General features: G+C 37.8%; 1 protein-coding gene across 7 annotated transcripts in view; it reads right to left on the bottom strand.

Annotated features, from left to right (window-relative positions):
- Window positions 1-18,574, bottom strand: part of fgf13a (fibroblast growth factor 13a) — a 143,026-nt gene that overhangs the window by 21,752 nt on the left and 102,700 nt on the right. For 5 of the 7 annotated variants that reach the window (XM_082177514.1, XM_082177513.1, XM_082177518.1 and 2 more), the window contains 2 exons: window positions 8,714-8,824; window positions 1,233-1,336 (listed from right to left, as the gene is read on the bottom strand). In XM_082177514.1, coding sequence (XP_082033640.1) covers window positions 1,233-1,336; window positions 8,714-8,824 — 215 coding nt within the window. Of the gene's footprint in view, window positions 1-1,232; window positions 1,337-8,713; window positions 8,825-10,271; window positions 11,015-13,786; window positions 14,042-18,574 lie in introns of those variants that run through there. The other 2 variants (XM_082177519.1, XM_082177516.1) reach the window with 2 other exon arrangements.

Here is an 18,574-nt window from a genome sequence, read left to right as displayed (position 1 = left end):
GTCTGTTCATCCGGAGTGTCTGATATCAGGATTTGGCAGAAGATGAGTGGTGTGTGTGTGGTAATGGAGAGAGTGTTGATTGACTAGAGCTCAGGTGTTGGAGTGCAGAAGCAGCTTGATGTGATTTCCCCTTCTTGTATTAAAGGGGTCATGAACTGAGATATCAAATTTTCCTTGAGGTTTTGACATATAAGAGGTCATCATATTATAAGAATATCCTGAAAGTTTCAGAACTGAAAATTAGAACATTATTTATTCCTATTCGGTACATTTCATTGGATTCTTTGGTAAATCAATCCGCAAACTCGGCGCAGACTTTGCAGGCTTTTACGATATGGACTTGACAGTATTGCCACAACATGTAAGTATCCTGTTCCCTAATGCCTGACCTGTGACCAGTGATTTCTGATGTAATGATTCATGTAGTCAGATGTTCTTTGTCCTGTCAGTAAATCAAACCAGTGACCAACTTCACATTGTTTCTCTTAGTATGGTGTAAATAATATGCTATTTAAACGGATTGAATTATATATAGAAAGTGATCAAAGAACGCTCCGTTTACAATAGCTGTAGCTGTCAATCAAACAGCATGAGTTTATCAGTGACTGAGTTCTGGACTCTCGCCCAAACTCCCGGCAGAATCAACTAATCTCTTATTTATATATGTTTGCACTGTTAGTTATGATGAAAGCATTCGTTAAGTGTGCAGAAATGATGCAATGGCGATATCGCTGCATTCATGTGCTCAACATGTCTGTGATCGGCTACAATGCTCACCAGTCATCACTGCAACCTTTCATGCCAGGATCTAAATAGTGCCATAGATCTGACTGTAATGCTAATTATTACTTTACACGATTAGTTAACCTTGAGAGCTGTAATAGTAAAACCGTGCTAAAAGTTTTCGAGAGAGTTCCACATGTAATTCTAGCTTTTTCATATGCAAAGCTGTCAGCCAATCACAGCAGTGGGCGTTTACACTGAAGTCTCAAAGCAGACACGTCCCTTCAAACAGAGCGTTCAAACCAGAGGGCTAAAATCAGGGTAGGAAAAACACCTTAACAATTTTTCTAAATTATGACAATTTTTGAAGTAAAAATCATACTAACATTATAAGTGCACCCCAGGAAACATTATGAAACAATAAAATAATGCAGTTCATGACCCCTTTTAAACAGCCGAAGTATAGCACACATAAACACACGTCTATATAGGAAGTTGCAGTTACTTACTGATGTATACAGGTAGCCCTCACTGTTCATGGCCAGATAGAGTTTAGTCTGAACTCCCTGGATGGCCACCACTCGCAAGCCCACCGGGATGAGGTTGAACATGGCTGTATAGGAAACAAGAAAATACAATTATATTTTCAAATATTTATGCAGAGTACAGCTAATTAATTAGGATATCACGATCATGTGTTTTATATAGTAACCTATAACTGTGTTTCTCAACCGATGGGTCGCAAGACCGTTTTTAGGGTTGCAGAATTTTTTGTCAAATATAAACAATAAAAACAAAAAACGTAATTCCAAATGTTTTACTGAGACTTATTTTGAAAGGCATGCGTGAAATCTGTTGACACTTCTGTCAAATGCAGTTTAAGTTTCCTGAGTGTTCTGTGTTGTTCTGATTCAGCATCTACTGTCAAATGAGTTGCTATATGTCAGTCATTATTCTAATTTCTAACATTATTTTCAATATTTACACCATAACTGAGATGTTCATTTGTTCACATGCCTTGCAAAATTCTTGTATAGCCCCCAGAAACTAATAAATTGCCACTGACTGAGAGGTGGACATAACAAAAAAATGTAAGCAGAATGAGTCTGAGAATGCCGATACGCATCCTCATCATTCTGGCCACTCACATTTGCTTCATCAACACAGCATCAAACTCACCAGAATCAGGAGACCACTAAAGCTGCACAGCTAGAAACACCCTAAAAAAGCTTAAGCAACTTTCTAGAAAACCTTAGAAAAACCCAAGCAACCGGCCAGAACATCTTAGGAACCCCCCACAACAACCGTTTTGCAATGTTCTAAGAACCACCTATCTGATGGTCTCTGTCTATTTGTTTTGTCAGTAGAAAGACTGCTTCAGAGACAAAAAAATAAAAATAATTATTAGGTACAGAAAAAAGGATTTCGAAATCTTTTTTTATTTTTTTATAATGCTTTGTTCTGGTGAAATTTAGTGTTTGGAATATATTTTTTAAATATTATATTTAACATTACACTGTTATTGTTAACTACAACTATTAACAACCTTTATCATTAACTTAAAAGCTGAAATAAAATAAAATATATATTAGATGAAAAACGTAAACTTTTCTATGAACTGCCGCCTCTTTAACATAGCTCTTTTTTTCCCTTTCACACACGCTCTCTCTCACTCTCTGTCTGTCTTGTTTCACACTCTTCCCTCTGTCTCTTTCACACATTCTCTCTCTTTTGAGCAGAGTTAGTGAGCTGCGCGGGGCTCGAGCTTCTGGGTACCACTGGCCGTGCCAACTCTCCTCACACCTTTGTCCCCCCGTCACCACGTAAGCCATAAAGCTGACAATCTCTCCCATCCACACAGCCTCTTTCTGCCAGTGGGAAGAGTGAAGCAGCCAGCCAGCCACCCCTGACACTGGGAGTATCTGAGGAACATAAGCTCGGGAAGAAAACAGCACAAGCTTTTTGAAAGAAAAAAAATGTGTGAGCAGCCATTTCACTGGTTATGTAACCTAGCTTGATTAAAAAAACAAGAAGGAAACAAACTTGCAAAGTAAAAGGCTGCTTTTTTAAAGAGAGAGAGCGAGAGAGAGAGAGAGAGAATGATTTGTGTGTGCGTGTTAACAGAAATAAATGCACACTGATCTAGGGCTACGTTCACACTGCAGGCTGAAACGACCCAATTCCGATTTTTTTGCCCCTATGCGACCTGTATCTGATTTTTTCATGACAGTCTGAACGACACAGATCCGATCTTTTCAAATGCGACCCAGGCCACTTGGGTATGTGGTCCAAATCCGATACGTATCCGATCTTTTGAAATGCGACTTCAGTCTGAACGGCCAGGTCTCATGTATCCGACCTGCACGTCATTGATACGCGACAAACGTCATAATTCTGCGTTGAAGTAGGCGGGAATGAGAAGATAAACACACTCACATCAGTATCCCACCACTCCTGGCTGCGACTCCGCACCCACACGTTTCTCTGTACCGACGTTGCTACCACTGCTCCACAAAACGCCATGGCCAAAAACCTTGCTCTCCTCCTTCTTTTTAATTTTCTTCTTAAAACGAGAAGATTGTAATTGTGCTGGCTCCGTTGGGAAAATAACTTTAATATCGCTAAACGAGCTCCACTGTTGACATCCATGTTTAGCTACTTCCGCAAACAACAAGTGACGTCGTTGACCGTTGAGTACTCTTCTGCGCATGCGGGTCACTTCTGGGTCATTTCACGTTCACACAGGAGATCACAAAAGGTCGCATTTAATTGGAAATGTGAACGGCCTTGCAAAAAAATTGATTTTTTTCAAAAAATCGGAATTGAGCATTAAGCCCTGCAGTGTGAACGCAGCCTAGGTTACCAAATTTATACTGCCTTGATATGGCAATCACACAAGATATTAAAGTACAATATTTCGAGTTAAGAATATGTACTTGCGTCATTAACATAATATCCATCCTTCATCTCTTAAAGGTTTAGTTCATTATAAAATGAAACTTATGTCATGTCCTCAGACTAATGCAATATATTAAAAGACTGATCAACAAAAAAAATATTTTTAAAGGATTTTCTTATCAACTACTCACCCTTGTGTCACTGAACCCATAAGACTTTTGTTCAAAACGCCAATAAAGATATTTTTAATGAATCCTGACAGTTTTCTATCCCTCCATTGGAAGTCCATTAGAAAAAGCTATCATATAAAGAGATCATTTCACAAAACAGGGCTTAGATTAGGACATGAATAGGCCTTAGTTCAACTAGGGCATTTAAGTAGCTTATATATATATATATATATATATATATGTGTGCCTTAGAAAAGAAAAAAAAACAATACTGGTGTGAATCTTGAGACAAAACAATGGCACTGACATATTTTAAAATATGTCAGTGCAAGTTGCTTTCAGTTAAAACAGCTCAAACGTGCATTTTCATCTGGGACTAGAATCAAACGGTTTAATCCAGGTCCTCTGAAGAGATACGATAGCTTTATATTTATACAAAAAAAACCTATTTATAGATCAAATAAAGTAAAAGGAATCTCAAATGTTCATGCTTGAAGATGAATGAAAGTTGTTTAGAACTAAATAAAGTGATTAAAGGGATACTTCACCCAAATATCTAAATTCTGCCATCAATTTCTGTCAGTATTTACACTCTCTTATCTAATTTAAAATCTGTCTGAATGAACAACTTTAACTCAGCCATGATTCCTGCTTCCTCATTCTCTAGAGAGAACATAAACAGTAACCCATTCTGCCTTTCATCGTAACATGAAAGCTCTTGATTAATATTTTTTTATTTCCTGCAGAGCTCAATCGATGGCCATGTTGCTATTTTATACAACAGTTCACAGTTTTCTCCATCCCCTCTAATCCAACATCAAGGTCCTTCCTCTTCTCTCTGAAGCCCTCTGACACCAGCCAGGTCCACCTGTAGAGATCAGCCCTTTTCCTGCTCTGTGCTTTACAGCCACTGAGTTCATAGTAGGTATTGATTATATTAGTACTATAGGAAGATAATACGATTTTAACATCTGAATCTTTTTTATTTGTGGCATACACACATGGGCGGCACACATAACCAACAGGGTTACGGCGGACTTCATTTCAGAGGGATTAGCAGAGCTTGGTCGCTGGGGGTTGTGGAGAGAAGACTCAATTACTCACACCTAATAGAACACCTGAGCACAGAGATTTGGGAAGATCAAGAGGGCACAATAATCTTCTCTGCAAAAACGCCAATATAACAACCATCAGAATTCAAAAAAGCACCTCTCCTACAGCACCAATCACTGAAAATATGGGTGAAAAACCATGTTCACATGTAAAATTACTGCCTGGTTTCACAGACGTGCCTAGTTACAGACTAAAATGCATGTTTGAGCTGTCTTAACACAAAGCAACTTGCACTGACATATCTTAAAATAAGATGCACACCAGTAATGTTTATATATTTGTTTTCTAAGGAATGTTTACAAAAGCTACTTAAATGTCCTAATTTAACGAAGGCCTAATCCTGGCTTAATCGAAGCCTTGTTTGTGAAACGAACAATAAAAGGATTAATTCTAAGTACTCCATACTTATGCACTTTTTTCTTCTAAAGTTATATGATAGCCCAACATTTTTTTAACAGAGTGATCAAAAATTGTTTTTTAAATATTATGATAAATGTTTTGTTTTTTTGGTTAGTCCACCCAATAACGAATATTCTGTAATTTACTCACCCTCATGTTGCTGACTTTCATTCATCTTCGAAATAGAAATGAAGATATTTTTAATAAAACCTGATAGATTTCTGTCCCTCAAATGAAAGTTCACAAAACCAAAAATGATGCTCCAAAAAAAGTTTATGAATAAACAATCCATACGGATGAAGCGGTTCAATCCAAGTCTTCTGAAGAGACACAATTAGCTATATGATGAACAGATTTAATTTAGGCTTTTATTCATATATAAACCTATGTTTAATGGGTGTGCAATATCACGATTTTAAAAAGCTGAGAAAATTGCGTTTTTGTCAAAGACCACATCTGGATGGGATTCAGAAGTTAGGACAAAATTAGCTATATAGAGCAAAACCAATTTTTGTACCAGGCTGTAAACATATTTTTTTACATGCCATTTTAACATGGGGGATATACGGAATTGAGCCAGTCTCTAGCGGCCAGTCGATGAATTGCAGTTAAAGTCACTTCTGTGTTGGCTTCAAGAGAATAACAGGAAGGTTGCCCCTCGGTTAAAAATACCTCCAGGGCCCAGAAAACACCTCAGATCCCAGAGGGTTAATGCCAGAGAATAAGTGAGGTTTGTCCTTTGCGTATCAAGCAAGTATGGTTGAGCTGCCATGGTTGATCACTCAAGTTCCACTAAAAATGTCTTTATTTTTGAAGATGAACAAAGTCACACAGGATAGGAACAACATGATAGTGAGTGAATGATGAGATAATTTTCAATTTTGTGTGAACCTTTTGAATTTTATTACAAAAGGATCTTGGATGTGTTCATTTTGGTAGTTTATCTGGATGCCTGGATAAACCTCTATACAGTAAATCTGAGTAAACTTTTATTGCTCGTTTAGAGAAGCATTTTGGCATTTCATTCAGATGTTAGTATTTCAGTTAATTATATTTGGAGATAAATCACACTGATTAGAATACGACTGTGACTGACTGAAAAACACATCAGCCCACTCTATAGACGGAAGACGAGTTAGCAGAGATAAAAACTAATGTTGACGGAGAGAAAGGCCTCCTGCCACGGCACATTGATTAGGAATTGAATTAAGCTCTAAAACTCTGCACAAAGAGATATAATCCAATAGAGCAGCTATACCTGACATTTACTGCCCAGAATGAGCTTTTGTCTTGTTCCTCCAAAAAGCTCATCAGAGTCAGACTTGAGAGATGGAAAGGCTGATTTTCAATAAGATCTTTATCTTTAAATGTCCACTTTCCAACCCCCTGACTAGCCCAATTTCATCTAATAAAATCAAATATGATCCACCGTTAGCAAATGGGAATGGGAGCTTCTCATTCTCGCTGTCATTTCTCATGCAGTTAGAAAAACTTCTTTTTTTTTTCAACCCCCATTATTTATAGCAAAATGGCATGACTTCAGGGCAAAAATAATTAGTATTTGGCTAAGATCTGCTGTAAACACACTTAAAACCTGGCACTTATGTGATATTTAAGTGATTTAAGTGAAGCAATGACATAACTTGGCAATGCTCTGAAGTGCAAAGAACAACAGTCAAAGAGATATGGTAAGAGGCATACATCAAGAGAGTAAAGACAGCATTGGAGCAGACCCTCATCCCTATCAAACACACCCCCACACACACACACACACCAAGAGAAGAGCCAAGAGGACTGCACTGCGTCGCTATGGAGACAAGGGCACCAAGCTCCTAACAATTCTATTTTTGTAGCGTGAGAGATAGAAGCTCCCTGTTTTCCCACTTCTCCTCTCCAGCAACAGCTTTTCATTCTCTCCACAAAATAAGGGAGTATGGTGGGAAAAGCAGGTCAGCTTCTATTATCTAATCTCACCCCATATAACTAATTTTACCTTACAGTCAATCACACAGGGGAAGAATACAGACAAGAAAATAAATGAGCATGCAATGAAAGAGGAGTGGCCAATTGCACCAGTGTCGCAGATTCAACTCAAGGGTGAATAAAACATGTATACTTGAGTCAAACAACCACTATTTAAATTCAAGTAAGGGGTGTTATTTCAATTAGCATGGCTCTTCATGTTAAACACTGTTTATGTGCACTAGATACAAATTTGTGTTAATCTAGATGAGCTTGATGGATGAGAGGATTTGGAGCCTTGAGTGATCACAGTTCCAAATGACTCCGATCACCACCAACTCGTTTGCTCGATATGAGCATCATCTTCACCCAGTGACTAATTGAATAGAGTCAAGCTAATTTACAGGCCCCAGAATGCCACAGACACTTAGTGTCAGTGAGATATAGCACATATTAAATTAGAGCCCTGCCAACCAGACAGCCGGCTCCTATACGCAGTATAGCTCAAACACTGACTGGGTGACGCCGCACTTGCCTACGGACTAAATAATTCACACTTGCAGGTGCCCAGTAAGATGACTTCAAATGGGACAAAATAATTTGTGGATGAAAGGGGAGAAAAAGTTGTTTCTCAGGCATTATGGACATCTGCCTAAAATGTTTCTCTTGTACTTGGGCTTTCAAGCTACATTAACTGTGCTCTCAGAATAATTGTTTTCTGAAGAATGGTAGTTTTATTTGACTGCTCCTGCTGAATTTTCCATTTCAGGATAATACAGAACTGAGCCTCTTGACTCTTCTGACCAATACAGGAACTGAAAATGTATTAAAAAGTGAAAAGCAAAGCTGAAGCTGTCTATAAGTGTAGGTATAAGGCAGAAATGAAGTCTGAAGGAAGAGTGTACAGGAATAAATAACAACAGCAGCCATCATTGAAATACAATACCAGGCACACAGTGGCCCAAAGAAAAAAAAAATTGGACACTTAAGTCACACTTCGAAATGTCATGCAATATATCAAACCAAGTGGCATCTGCAAATAAATGATGCAAGACCAGAACCAACTTCACTTTCCTGAGCCATTTCTGTAATTACTTTTAACCAACTGGTCTAACTAGGAAGTATGAAGTCAGTGTACTAGCTGAGTAACAATGGACAAATGCTTTTTTATGATTTATTCTAAACAGTATTTTTTTTTTTCTGTTATTATTTGAAGCCCAAAAAACATTTGCTTGAAAAGTCTCTATATTTCTGTTAAAATGAAATGCCATTTGGTTTGACGTTTTATTATGTAACGCAAAAACATTCATAAATCAAAGTGTCCAAATACTTTTTTTGGCGGCCACTGTATTAACCTATTTAATCTAGTTTCCAACACTGAACCTCAAGCTGTGCCTGGATAGGTGAAAATTTGAAAACATATTCTGACAAGATGCCAGCTGACTTACTGAAACCACTGTCCTCCTCTTTAGTGCCGTCAATGGTTCCATCTGCTTGGAGTTGCAAATGAAAGCCCTGTCGACTGTACAGCTTTGTTACGATCCCCTTCAGCTGGGGCTCTGCAAAGAGACAGAAGGTAGAGAGAGAGAGAGAGAGAGAGAGAGAGAGAGAGAGAGAGAGAGAGAGAGAGAGAGAGAGCGAGAGAGAGAGAGAGAGAGAGAGAGAAGACAGGGTTAAACAGGCATTGCCACAGTGACAGTTTCTGGCTCAGCAAGAGCATTCCATAGTCTACAGATTTGAGCCTGCATGCATTACATACAACAGTCCACACTGACAACAGTAACAAAAAAGAAAATTCTCAATATGTTGTTATAGTCACCAGAGTCACCACACAGAAAATTGGTGAGAGCTGCAATTTGCAAAGAAACTGCAGTCTGCTGATCATTACAATAATTCATGTGAATATGTAGATGCACAGAGCAATATCATTTTAAATGGATCTGATCTGCACCACTAGAACTAATAAAACGCATATATAGGACACAGATCTCCTGCGCAAAATACCAGATTGCAATTGCATTAGCAGATATGTAGTTAATCAGGCTTAGTAAGTTGGTGGATCATGCTCTTAACACTGATTAACTTTCATTTATCATATGAGATTAAAACATGTGCGGATATTAGGTTACAACTGATAATACAAACTATAACACATACCCTACATTTCAGTCAAGAAAACACAAAGAGAATCTGAATTTCTCAAAAAACCCTATTAGATGCCAATTCAGAATAAACCAAAATAAACTACCATACAGATGCTATAATATGGTACAGTACAGATACAATACGAATGGCTCAATAAGGGTGTGAATGAGTATAGATTTGCAGAGGTATCACTCCTCAACAAACATCATGTGTATATGAAAACATGTTTAATTTCACATAAAGAAGCACATTCATGTGAGTGTTAGTCCATGTGTATATATGTGGACACGATTGTTAAGTATGAGACTGTTTAATGAAGACAAAATCACTGCTGTAAACAGCTGCTACTCTACACACACATACTTCCACACTTCTGCTAAGGTGTCACATAAGGGTTATGTAAGATGCTGTCTAGGGAGGGAAGCAAGGTAATTGAGACTACAAGCTTGTAAGTAAACAGTTGTGCTGAATGTGTGTTTTAGATAGATAGATAGATAGATAGATAGACAGATCAGCATCAACATCATTGCAACATAATATCTGCAGAGTAACACAACGTTAATTGTATACAATAATACATCATTGTATACAATTAACGTTTTTTCTCAAGACAAATTATTTGGTCAAAATGCCTGAGAAGTTCTGTAAGGTCGTATAACGGTGAGCTCTCACAATGAAGTGTGAAAGCACATGCTGGCTAAAATTTTAAACTTGCAGTCTGACTTGAGCATATAGCAAGCACTTCGTTTTAAAATCCAATGTTTTGAAAAGTACAGACACAAATGCATTGATAATGACGGCGATTCTGTTACAAATATAATGGCCGTATAAGACAGGACATTAACAAAGGTAACATCAGACCTGGTCGTCGTCGTCTGCGCTTTTTGGAGCCGAACAACTTGACCCTGGAGAAAACACTGAGTCGACTGGGTTTCTCGCATGTTCCTTTGGTTTTGTTCGGACTGCTCACGCAGCGGCAGGCGTTGGATTTCTCACGCTCCCTAGCCTGCCTCTTCTGCCGAATCAGGGAGCTGGCGATCGCCGCAGCCATGGCCAGTTTGACGGTGCGACAACCAAAACTTTCAGAGGATCCTATCCGTTTCCCCACAACACGATTTCTTAAGGGGAATGTTTAACTTAATAGCTCACATCCAAGTCTTCATACCAGAGACCACCATTGTGACAGATCGGCAGAAAATAGTTTAAAACGGCTTTAACACAAAACACAATTATGCAGGTGACGGCGCATCTCTTGAACGCTCATTGTTCTCTTCGGAGATAAAGTCCTTAGACGGCTCTACATTCAGTTGCCTGAGGTCTTACCGCATCTGTCTCTTGATAATGTCACTAAGTTACCTTGCCATTTCGACTAATAACGGAGATGTTCCTCCAGACACCGAACACGTTTCGCAGCATCCCACGACGAAGCAGTCAGTCACAGTCACAGCACAGAGCCATGTGAGAGAAACACCTGTTAGCGAGCGCGATTCAGCGCTCTTGTGTGCGCGCGCTTTTTGTGTGTGGGTGTGTGAGCGAGAGTTTGTTTTCAGTTAAAATCATCTGACTCCGTTTGTAATGTAGACCAAGACAACTACTACAACGAGAGCGACAAGTTTCTAGCAAGTCTTTATAGTACAGCTAAATCATGGCAAATGCGGGAAAATAAATCACTCAATGGGAGGACAAAAACAGTTGTTCAGTTTATTTGTGGTATGTGACGGCAAGTGATTAAGTCCGACTCATTTATTCGAATCGGTTCTTTCGGACAGTTCATTTCCAAGAATCATTTAAAGTGATTCAGCAATTAATTTACGTCATGGCGTAGTTACTGTTATTTTAACTAATTATTTTTAAGTTGTATTAATATGGTCTTTTTTGTAATTCGTCTGTCCCTGTAATAAATAGTTTGTTTATTAAAACGAAATTAATTAATTAATGTAGGCTATTATTATTTTAGTGAAATGCAAATATATATCCAGTTCCAGTAGGTTAAGTAGGCTATACTTTAATGTGCTATTACAGTAAAATACTTCTAACTCAAAAATGCTATTAATATCAGCTAATTCATAATCAGTTCTTGGGTCATTACGAATCTGATATTATTAATGTTATTCATGTTGTTAATACTTCAATTAAATTTCATTATTAAATACTGATTAAATGCATGTATTCATATATTTGTATTGTATACTACTACTAGGCTACTAAAATCGTTAATCAGACTCCGATTGTGCATCTGTCGGAGAGACGGTGACTGATTCAAAATCGTTACAATTTATATCAGACTATAGGACGAATCGGACATTATAGTTCGTGAACGCGTTCACTACCACAGAGCTCTAATGCCTGCTACAGACTGTGCGATTTTGGCTATCCACCGAACGACGTGGATTTAACCGCTGCCTACGACGTGTGTGTAGATGCAGACTGTACAATGATGAATCGTAGGCTACCACGCAATTTAGTATAGAAGAATTAAACATCATTAGCATGTGCTAGTGGTGAACAAATAGCCTACAAAAAAATGAATCAAAAAAAAAAAAAAATTTAAGCGAAAGAGGAGAATATGGACGCGGTGATGGCTAGGGAACTTGGCATGCCAAAAATTGAGCTCGAGGTAAGTAGTTTGAGCACCACCATCGCATTGATCAATGTTGTATTTTTATTGGCTTGTCAGTAGGCTATAGACGTACGTCATAGCAGCAAACACAGTGAGATGATCATGCTAAATTTCTGACACTGCTATCGCAGGCTGTCTTTGGTCTCAAGACCGTCTTTGAACCTCTCTCACTGTACGACGCAGGACCACCGCTTAGCAGCCACGACCACAGAAATCGCCACGATTGGTCATCATTCGTCTGGGACAGAAAATATGTAGCCTACCGTGTATAAATTGGGCAGTGGGCGGAGACTGATGTGGAACAGCAAAAAATATTTTTATGTTGTAGTGAACTAGCCTACGTAAAATTAGATTAGTCTTGAATATTTGTGTGTTACTCATTGTGAACAGCAAGCTAGGTAAATAGCGCGACTGATTAATATTTAACAGGGAGCCGGATCTATCGGGCTAGATCTCTCGCGTTAGACTCGCAGGGAGCCGGTGACGCACACAAATGTGACAGTTGCAAGTGAACTGGAGATCTTGAAGCTTTATAAAGTGCTAAAACACTTACATAGTCGACCATAGTGTGCTAGTCATGTGTTATGTTTCTTTCCCAAAACATAAAGGATCGCGTGGAAACAACAGAGTTGCGATGTCCTGATTGGAGCAGTGTCGGTTGCCATGGCAGTGAGTTTCCAGCATGCGTGGCAAAAGCACATTCTGTCTTCTGGCACACTCATAATAACATGCATATTAATATTTGCATTGCACAATAATTAAAATAATGAATAACATTGTTGTTTTTGTTTGCATTGCTTGAATCCGAGAGGTACGATGGATATTAAAACCCGTTTTTAGCTATTCTTAGATATATTTTTTTTAAATATGGTATACCTTATTATTGAAATATAATATTTGGAAAACAATATATTTGTTGAATAAGATCTACAAACATGTATTGTCATTGCACTAATCAGTGGGATTCAAGCAATATCTTCAAAAACCGCAAAGTCAAAGAAAAATCCCGTTAAATGAGCTATTGAACGGCCAAACACCCTCAGCAACTAGCCTACTATAGAGCTCAACCCTCCAGACTCGAGACTCCTGCCCTGCTCATTCAGCATATCTTCATCAACAGCGCCATCTACTGTACAATCAGGACATTATGAAACGCAATAACAACTAGACTAGACGTTTGGACCGAAGACAAATATCAGATTACGAATGTTATTCTAATAATTTTATAGAATTATATTGCTTAAGTATTGCAAAGTTATTCTGAAAATAAAAAACAGGAGAACTATTTCTGTCCTTCTCATGTCAGTAACAGACATTCTTAGTTTAGCTAAATAAGTGTGGATTCTGAGGTCCACAAATGTGATTTAGTCCACATAGAAAAAGCGATTTTAGTATTAAATTAGGGTAAAATATTATTTGAAATGTTCTTTAAATTAAAACCCTGTCCCTAAATCATTACAAACACATGCTACAAAGCCTAAATAAAACAAAACAAGACTAAGATAAAAAGAAGAATGAACAAAAAATCAAGAAAGAAAGAAGACTCGAGCGTAGCTTTATCTGCTGTTCAGCACCTCGGACAGCGTCAACAAGCTGAGATCCCACAGAAAACTTCTAGACAGAAGTAGAACGTAAAACCAGTCAAATCCAACGAAAGCAATACACAGTGAATTCAGCAGGTGAATCTCACCACTCAGTACACAACTCGAAATATTCCTTAAAACCAAAGAGCAGAAAAAGTGCAAATAATTCTTACCTGATGTCGATTTTCTTAGAGGAAATGTCATATTTCGCAGTTAAATAGTGGAAAGAATAAAGCAGGAAGACAGTGATGATTCACTGCAAGCAGGAGGATGTTTTCAAAGTTTTTACCATACTAAAAAGAAATCCTAATGGAACAGACGAGAGGCCATCAAGGCGGGGCCAGCTGCATTCAGAAATCATTAATGGACATTAGTGACTAGCCATTACGACTTCTAAAGCGGTCATTAAAGATTCATTGGGAAGCGCTGTTGATCCGGCAAACACAGGGCGTGTGTTCACTAAACTGCAGTACTCTGGGTCAAAATTGCAGGGAGAAAATCGAACATTGTACTTCCTACTAGAGCAGAGCTTTCGTTCCTCTCATGTTACAAAGAAACGGCTGTAAAGTGATCCTTTAATGCGTTGTGTAAACCAGTTATACCAGACCTTCCATTCTCCACTCAGAAGCATCAAACATTAGCTGTGCTTTTCACTTCTGTTGTTCTGAACACGCCTGACAGATTTAACAATGATCTAAGCATGCATTCAGATAAAAGAGATTCAGCACAATTCTTTTTAATAAAAACAACTGTAAACGCTGCCGGTAGTCCAGTAAAACGTCCATGATCTTGACAAAACAATTTGAAATGCTGAAACAGCAGGAGGAATTTCAATATATTAATAGCAGTCTGAAAATTTAAATCATGAGCATGAGAACATTAACGTGGTCAAACTTATAGTTTGACATATCGAACATATTAATCAGCCCCTGAATGTTAAAAAACAGCCCCATATAACCGTAAGAATGAATATGTTCATGACTGCAGTGGAATATGTTAAACGAGGCAGATCTCAAGTGATTCTCTAACACAACATTGGACGTGAAGCCAATAAACAATCAATTGTGACCTCCAATGACACTTACATTTAAAGTGTATTAATGAAGGCAACACTGTCTATTATGCAAAGGCTGAATACAAAAGTAGGTTATAAATACATTGTGAAACTTAAGAGGTCCGATATCCGGATGTACAAAAGATCAGGGCCCGTATTCATAAAGAATCTTAATGCAAAGACTAGCTCCTAGTGACACAATTCGAAGAAAATTCTTAGAAATGTGGGCGTTTACTCTTAAAATTAAAGAAAAAATCCTAGTAAAGAAAAAAGTAATTCAGAAAGCATCTTAACCCTTAAAAGAGGTCTTAAGGTTAAAATTGTTAGGAGCACGGACGAGGACTTTTAAGAGGCTTAAGAGTTTCTTTAGCAGAGGAGAAAATGGCAGAAAGACGAAGAGGGAGAAGAAATGTGTTGCAGACAATGTATAACAGTGAGTTAATAAGACGCTATAGATTAGATCGTGCAGGGATCATGTTTGTGACAGATCTTATGAGAGACGCGCTAACATCTCCGACACAGCACAGAAATGCCATAGCGCCAGAAATGAAAGTAATCACTACATTACGATATTTGACAACTGGGAAAATTCCATGTTTGATACATTAAAACCAACATTCAAACCACCACTTAAATAGACATGCCAGCAATCAGTGTAATTGGAAAGAGTGGAAAATTTTTTATCATTCTAAGCCAATCAAATACCTTACTAAGATGAAAGTTTTTGTCTTTTCCTTACTCAGAGTTGCTCTCAGATCGGTCCCGAATCGCTTTTAAGCTAAGACTCCAATGTAAACGTTTTTAAGCTAAATTAAGAGTTTTCTTAGAGGATTCTTAGTATCTTTATGAATACGGGCCCAGATCTTCAAATTAAGGTTGGGAGGGAGGATCTACAGCATCAAATACAAAACAGTAAACACACCAAATAACACTCACTGTCCTACTGTTGCACACCATCATGGTTAATAGTGAATATTCCTTGCTTATACTGGAGGTAAGTGTTGTGTGTTTAATCTTGCACTGTGTATCCCCTCCATAACTTTTTATGGAGCCTATAACCATGTTTAGTCCTGCATATTTATTAAAAGTGACATTTAGAGAAGGAAAGATCCATGAATCACTGCCTCAAAAGTGTTTATCAGTGGTTTGTCCACTAGATGGCGCAAGCGAAGCATATTTATGAATATGTGCAGTCCATCCATTCCTTCAGAACAGAAATGGGTCTACTTAAAGGGATAGTTCACCCAAAATCGAAAATTCTGTCATGATTTACTCACTCTCATGTTGTTCCAAACCTGTGTATGATTTTCTTTGTTCGGTTGAAAACAAAAGCAGCTATTTTGAAGAAAATTGTTAATTAAACAGTTGACATTTTTTCCCCTATATGGAACAATGGCTACCATCAACTGTTTAGTTACCAACATTCTTTAAAATATCTTATTTTGTGTTTAACAGAAGAAAGAAACTCATACAGGTTTAGAACAATATAATGACAGAATTTTCATTTTTGGGGGAACTATCCCTTTAACCAAAGCCAACTCTGTTTATCTGATACATTATTATGCAATAGTTAATAACTATTACTGATAGGCTTTATTAATATAATCTATTTGGGCTAACTTGAAATAGCCAAACTTGAATTTTATAAGGTAAACAAGTCAAGATTTAAATTTTTCTCTTTTTTTTGCATTTTGAGACCTTTAAAGAAAGAATGGCAATGACCTTTAAAAACAAACAAATTAAAAAGCATTGCTTTTTTCACTAGATGGAATGCAGAGGTCAAAAAGGGTCTTTTCTACATACATTGTGACATCACTAATAAGATACATTGATGTAGAGATACATCAAAAGATAGCCTGTATAAAATAAAACATTTATGATAGCACACACACACACACACACACACACGCGTTGGGTTCATGTTTTATAGGGATTTTCCATAGACATAATGTTTTTTATACAGTACAAACTGTATATTATATCCCCATACTAACCCTACCCCTAAACCTACCCATCACAAAAAAACTTTAAATATTTATAACTTTGTTTCCTCATGGGGACCAAAATAATTTCCCCACAAGGTCAAAATATACTTGTATTATACTTTGGGACAATTGGTCCCCATAACGTAGGGAATACCAGGACCACACACACACACACACACACACACATACAAAGAGAAAGAAAGAGAGAGATAAAGTGTAGACAAAAGGCACAGTGGAAGTGAATGCTGATCAGGCGGTGTAAACGGCTTGATAATTATTATTATGAATTATAGGAGCTCCGATGAAACTGAAAGACACTGCTGTACAATTAGTGTGGCTGCTGTCCTCTATTCGAGACCATGAATAACCACATTATACTCTGAGCATTAGCTGCATTTACCGGATCTATGCTGCTTTTATAACATCATCAGGTGGTTCAAAATGAAGGATCCTCCCTCCACTAAGGTGTTATAAAGAAGTGCATCTCCGAACCATGTGTGTTCAAGTGTTTGTTCTGCATGTTTGAACTGCAGAAACATTTCATGCAATGGCACATAAGAGTGTTCATAACACATCGCTGCAGAAAATGCCTTGGAGATGAGGAAATGACTACAATACAGCACCTGTTTTATTACATTTGCTGTGCTATGACCAAGTCAAGACACACTCTCACACAAGTGATAATTGTGCCAATTTGCAGTGTGCTTCCTGCTGACACACACGGGCACACAGATGGCCATACTGATCAGATATCAGCAACATACAGCCTTCTCTCCAAGCACAGCCAGAAAGAATGACATCACCTCTCAGAGATGCAGACATCATGGCTGTGAGCGCCATCAACGGCCACTAGATGGAGCTGGTGTTAATGGACTTTGAGATGCATGGCCACTTATGGAGAGCAAAGAGCCTTTTGACCTTTGCATTCCTATCTCCTTTTCAAGATGTAACCCTTCGTGTATAATAAATAAGTACTTAGAATGTATATATGGCAACACTCTAGTTTAGGGTCCAATTCTCACTATAAATTGGTTGCGTATTAGCATGAATATTACTAGGATATTGGCTGTTACTTAATACCTAGACTTAATAGTTACCTTATTAAATATTAATAAGCAGTAATTAGGAGTTTATTGAAGTAAAAGTCATAGTTAATAGTTAGTTAATAGTAAGAATTGGACCCTAATCGAAAGTGTGGCAATATATATTTAAAACATGCATTTTGGGGTGTCAATAGCTATGTTAGGTATGTATACTCCCATTTTTATGTTAATTTTGGGATATTGTAAAAAAAAAAAAAAAAATGCTGTATGGAAACAGCAAGAAATTCTACAAATGAGCATAAAAACATGCGCTCAATTGAGGCGGATTATATTTTTATGTTTTTTTTTGTTTTTGTGATGAGAAGCGCGAATGAAACACATTTACCAAATAAATCCTCAACAGAGGATGTGATTGGATAACTGGACTAACCAGTGGACCAATCGCATTGCACAACATCTCAAATGTTGGTTTGATCATTCTGAAAATCCTAAGCCAAAGTCTGTCATCAATTGGTTTAATTCCCTCCGAGAACTCTCACACAACTGCATTCACAAACACCAGGTACCCGAATGCATGATAACATGCGTTTTTTTGTTGTTCTTTATTGTGTTTGTCTGCATGCATGCTCTGTCTGAGGCGCAAGTCATTTATGATGTATGAAAAAAGAGCCACAGTGGCAATTTCCATTTTAATCACAGATATGTTGTGCCAAAGTGACAATTTTATTCTCTTGAACACAAGGGATGGCAACAGTTCTTTATTCGCAAATGCTTTGTCCAATTACCTTTAAACAACGAGTGAAACCAACAGAGATTAAGCTGAAAATGGTGTAGGGGAAAAAGCAGTAAAGGTGAAGTATATGTTGTCCTAATGTGGCC

The sequence above is a fragment of the Leuciscus leuciscus genome, assembly GCF_965113295.1.
Source record: "Leuciscus leuciscus genome assembly, chromosome: 8".
Classification (NCBI taxonomy): Eukaryota; Metazoa; Chordata; class Actinopteri; order Cypriniformes; family Leuciscidae; genus Leuciscus; species Leuciscus leuciscus.
The sequence above is the reverse complement of the archived record's forward strand: the minus strand, read 5'-3'. Positions and strand labels throughout refer to the sequence as shown.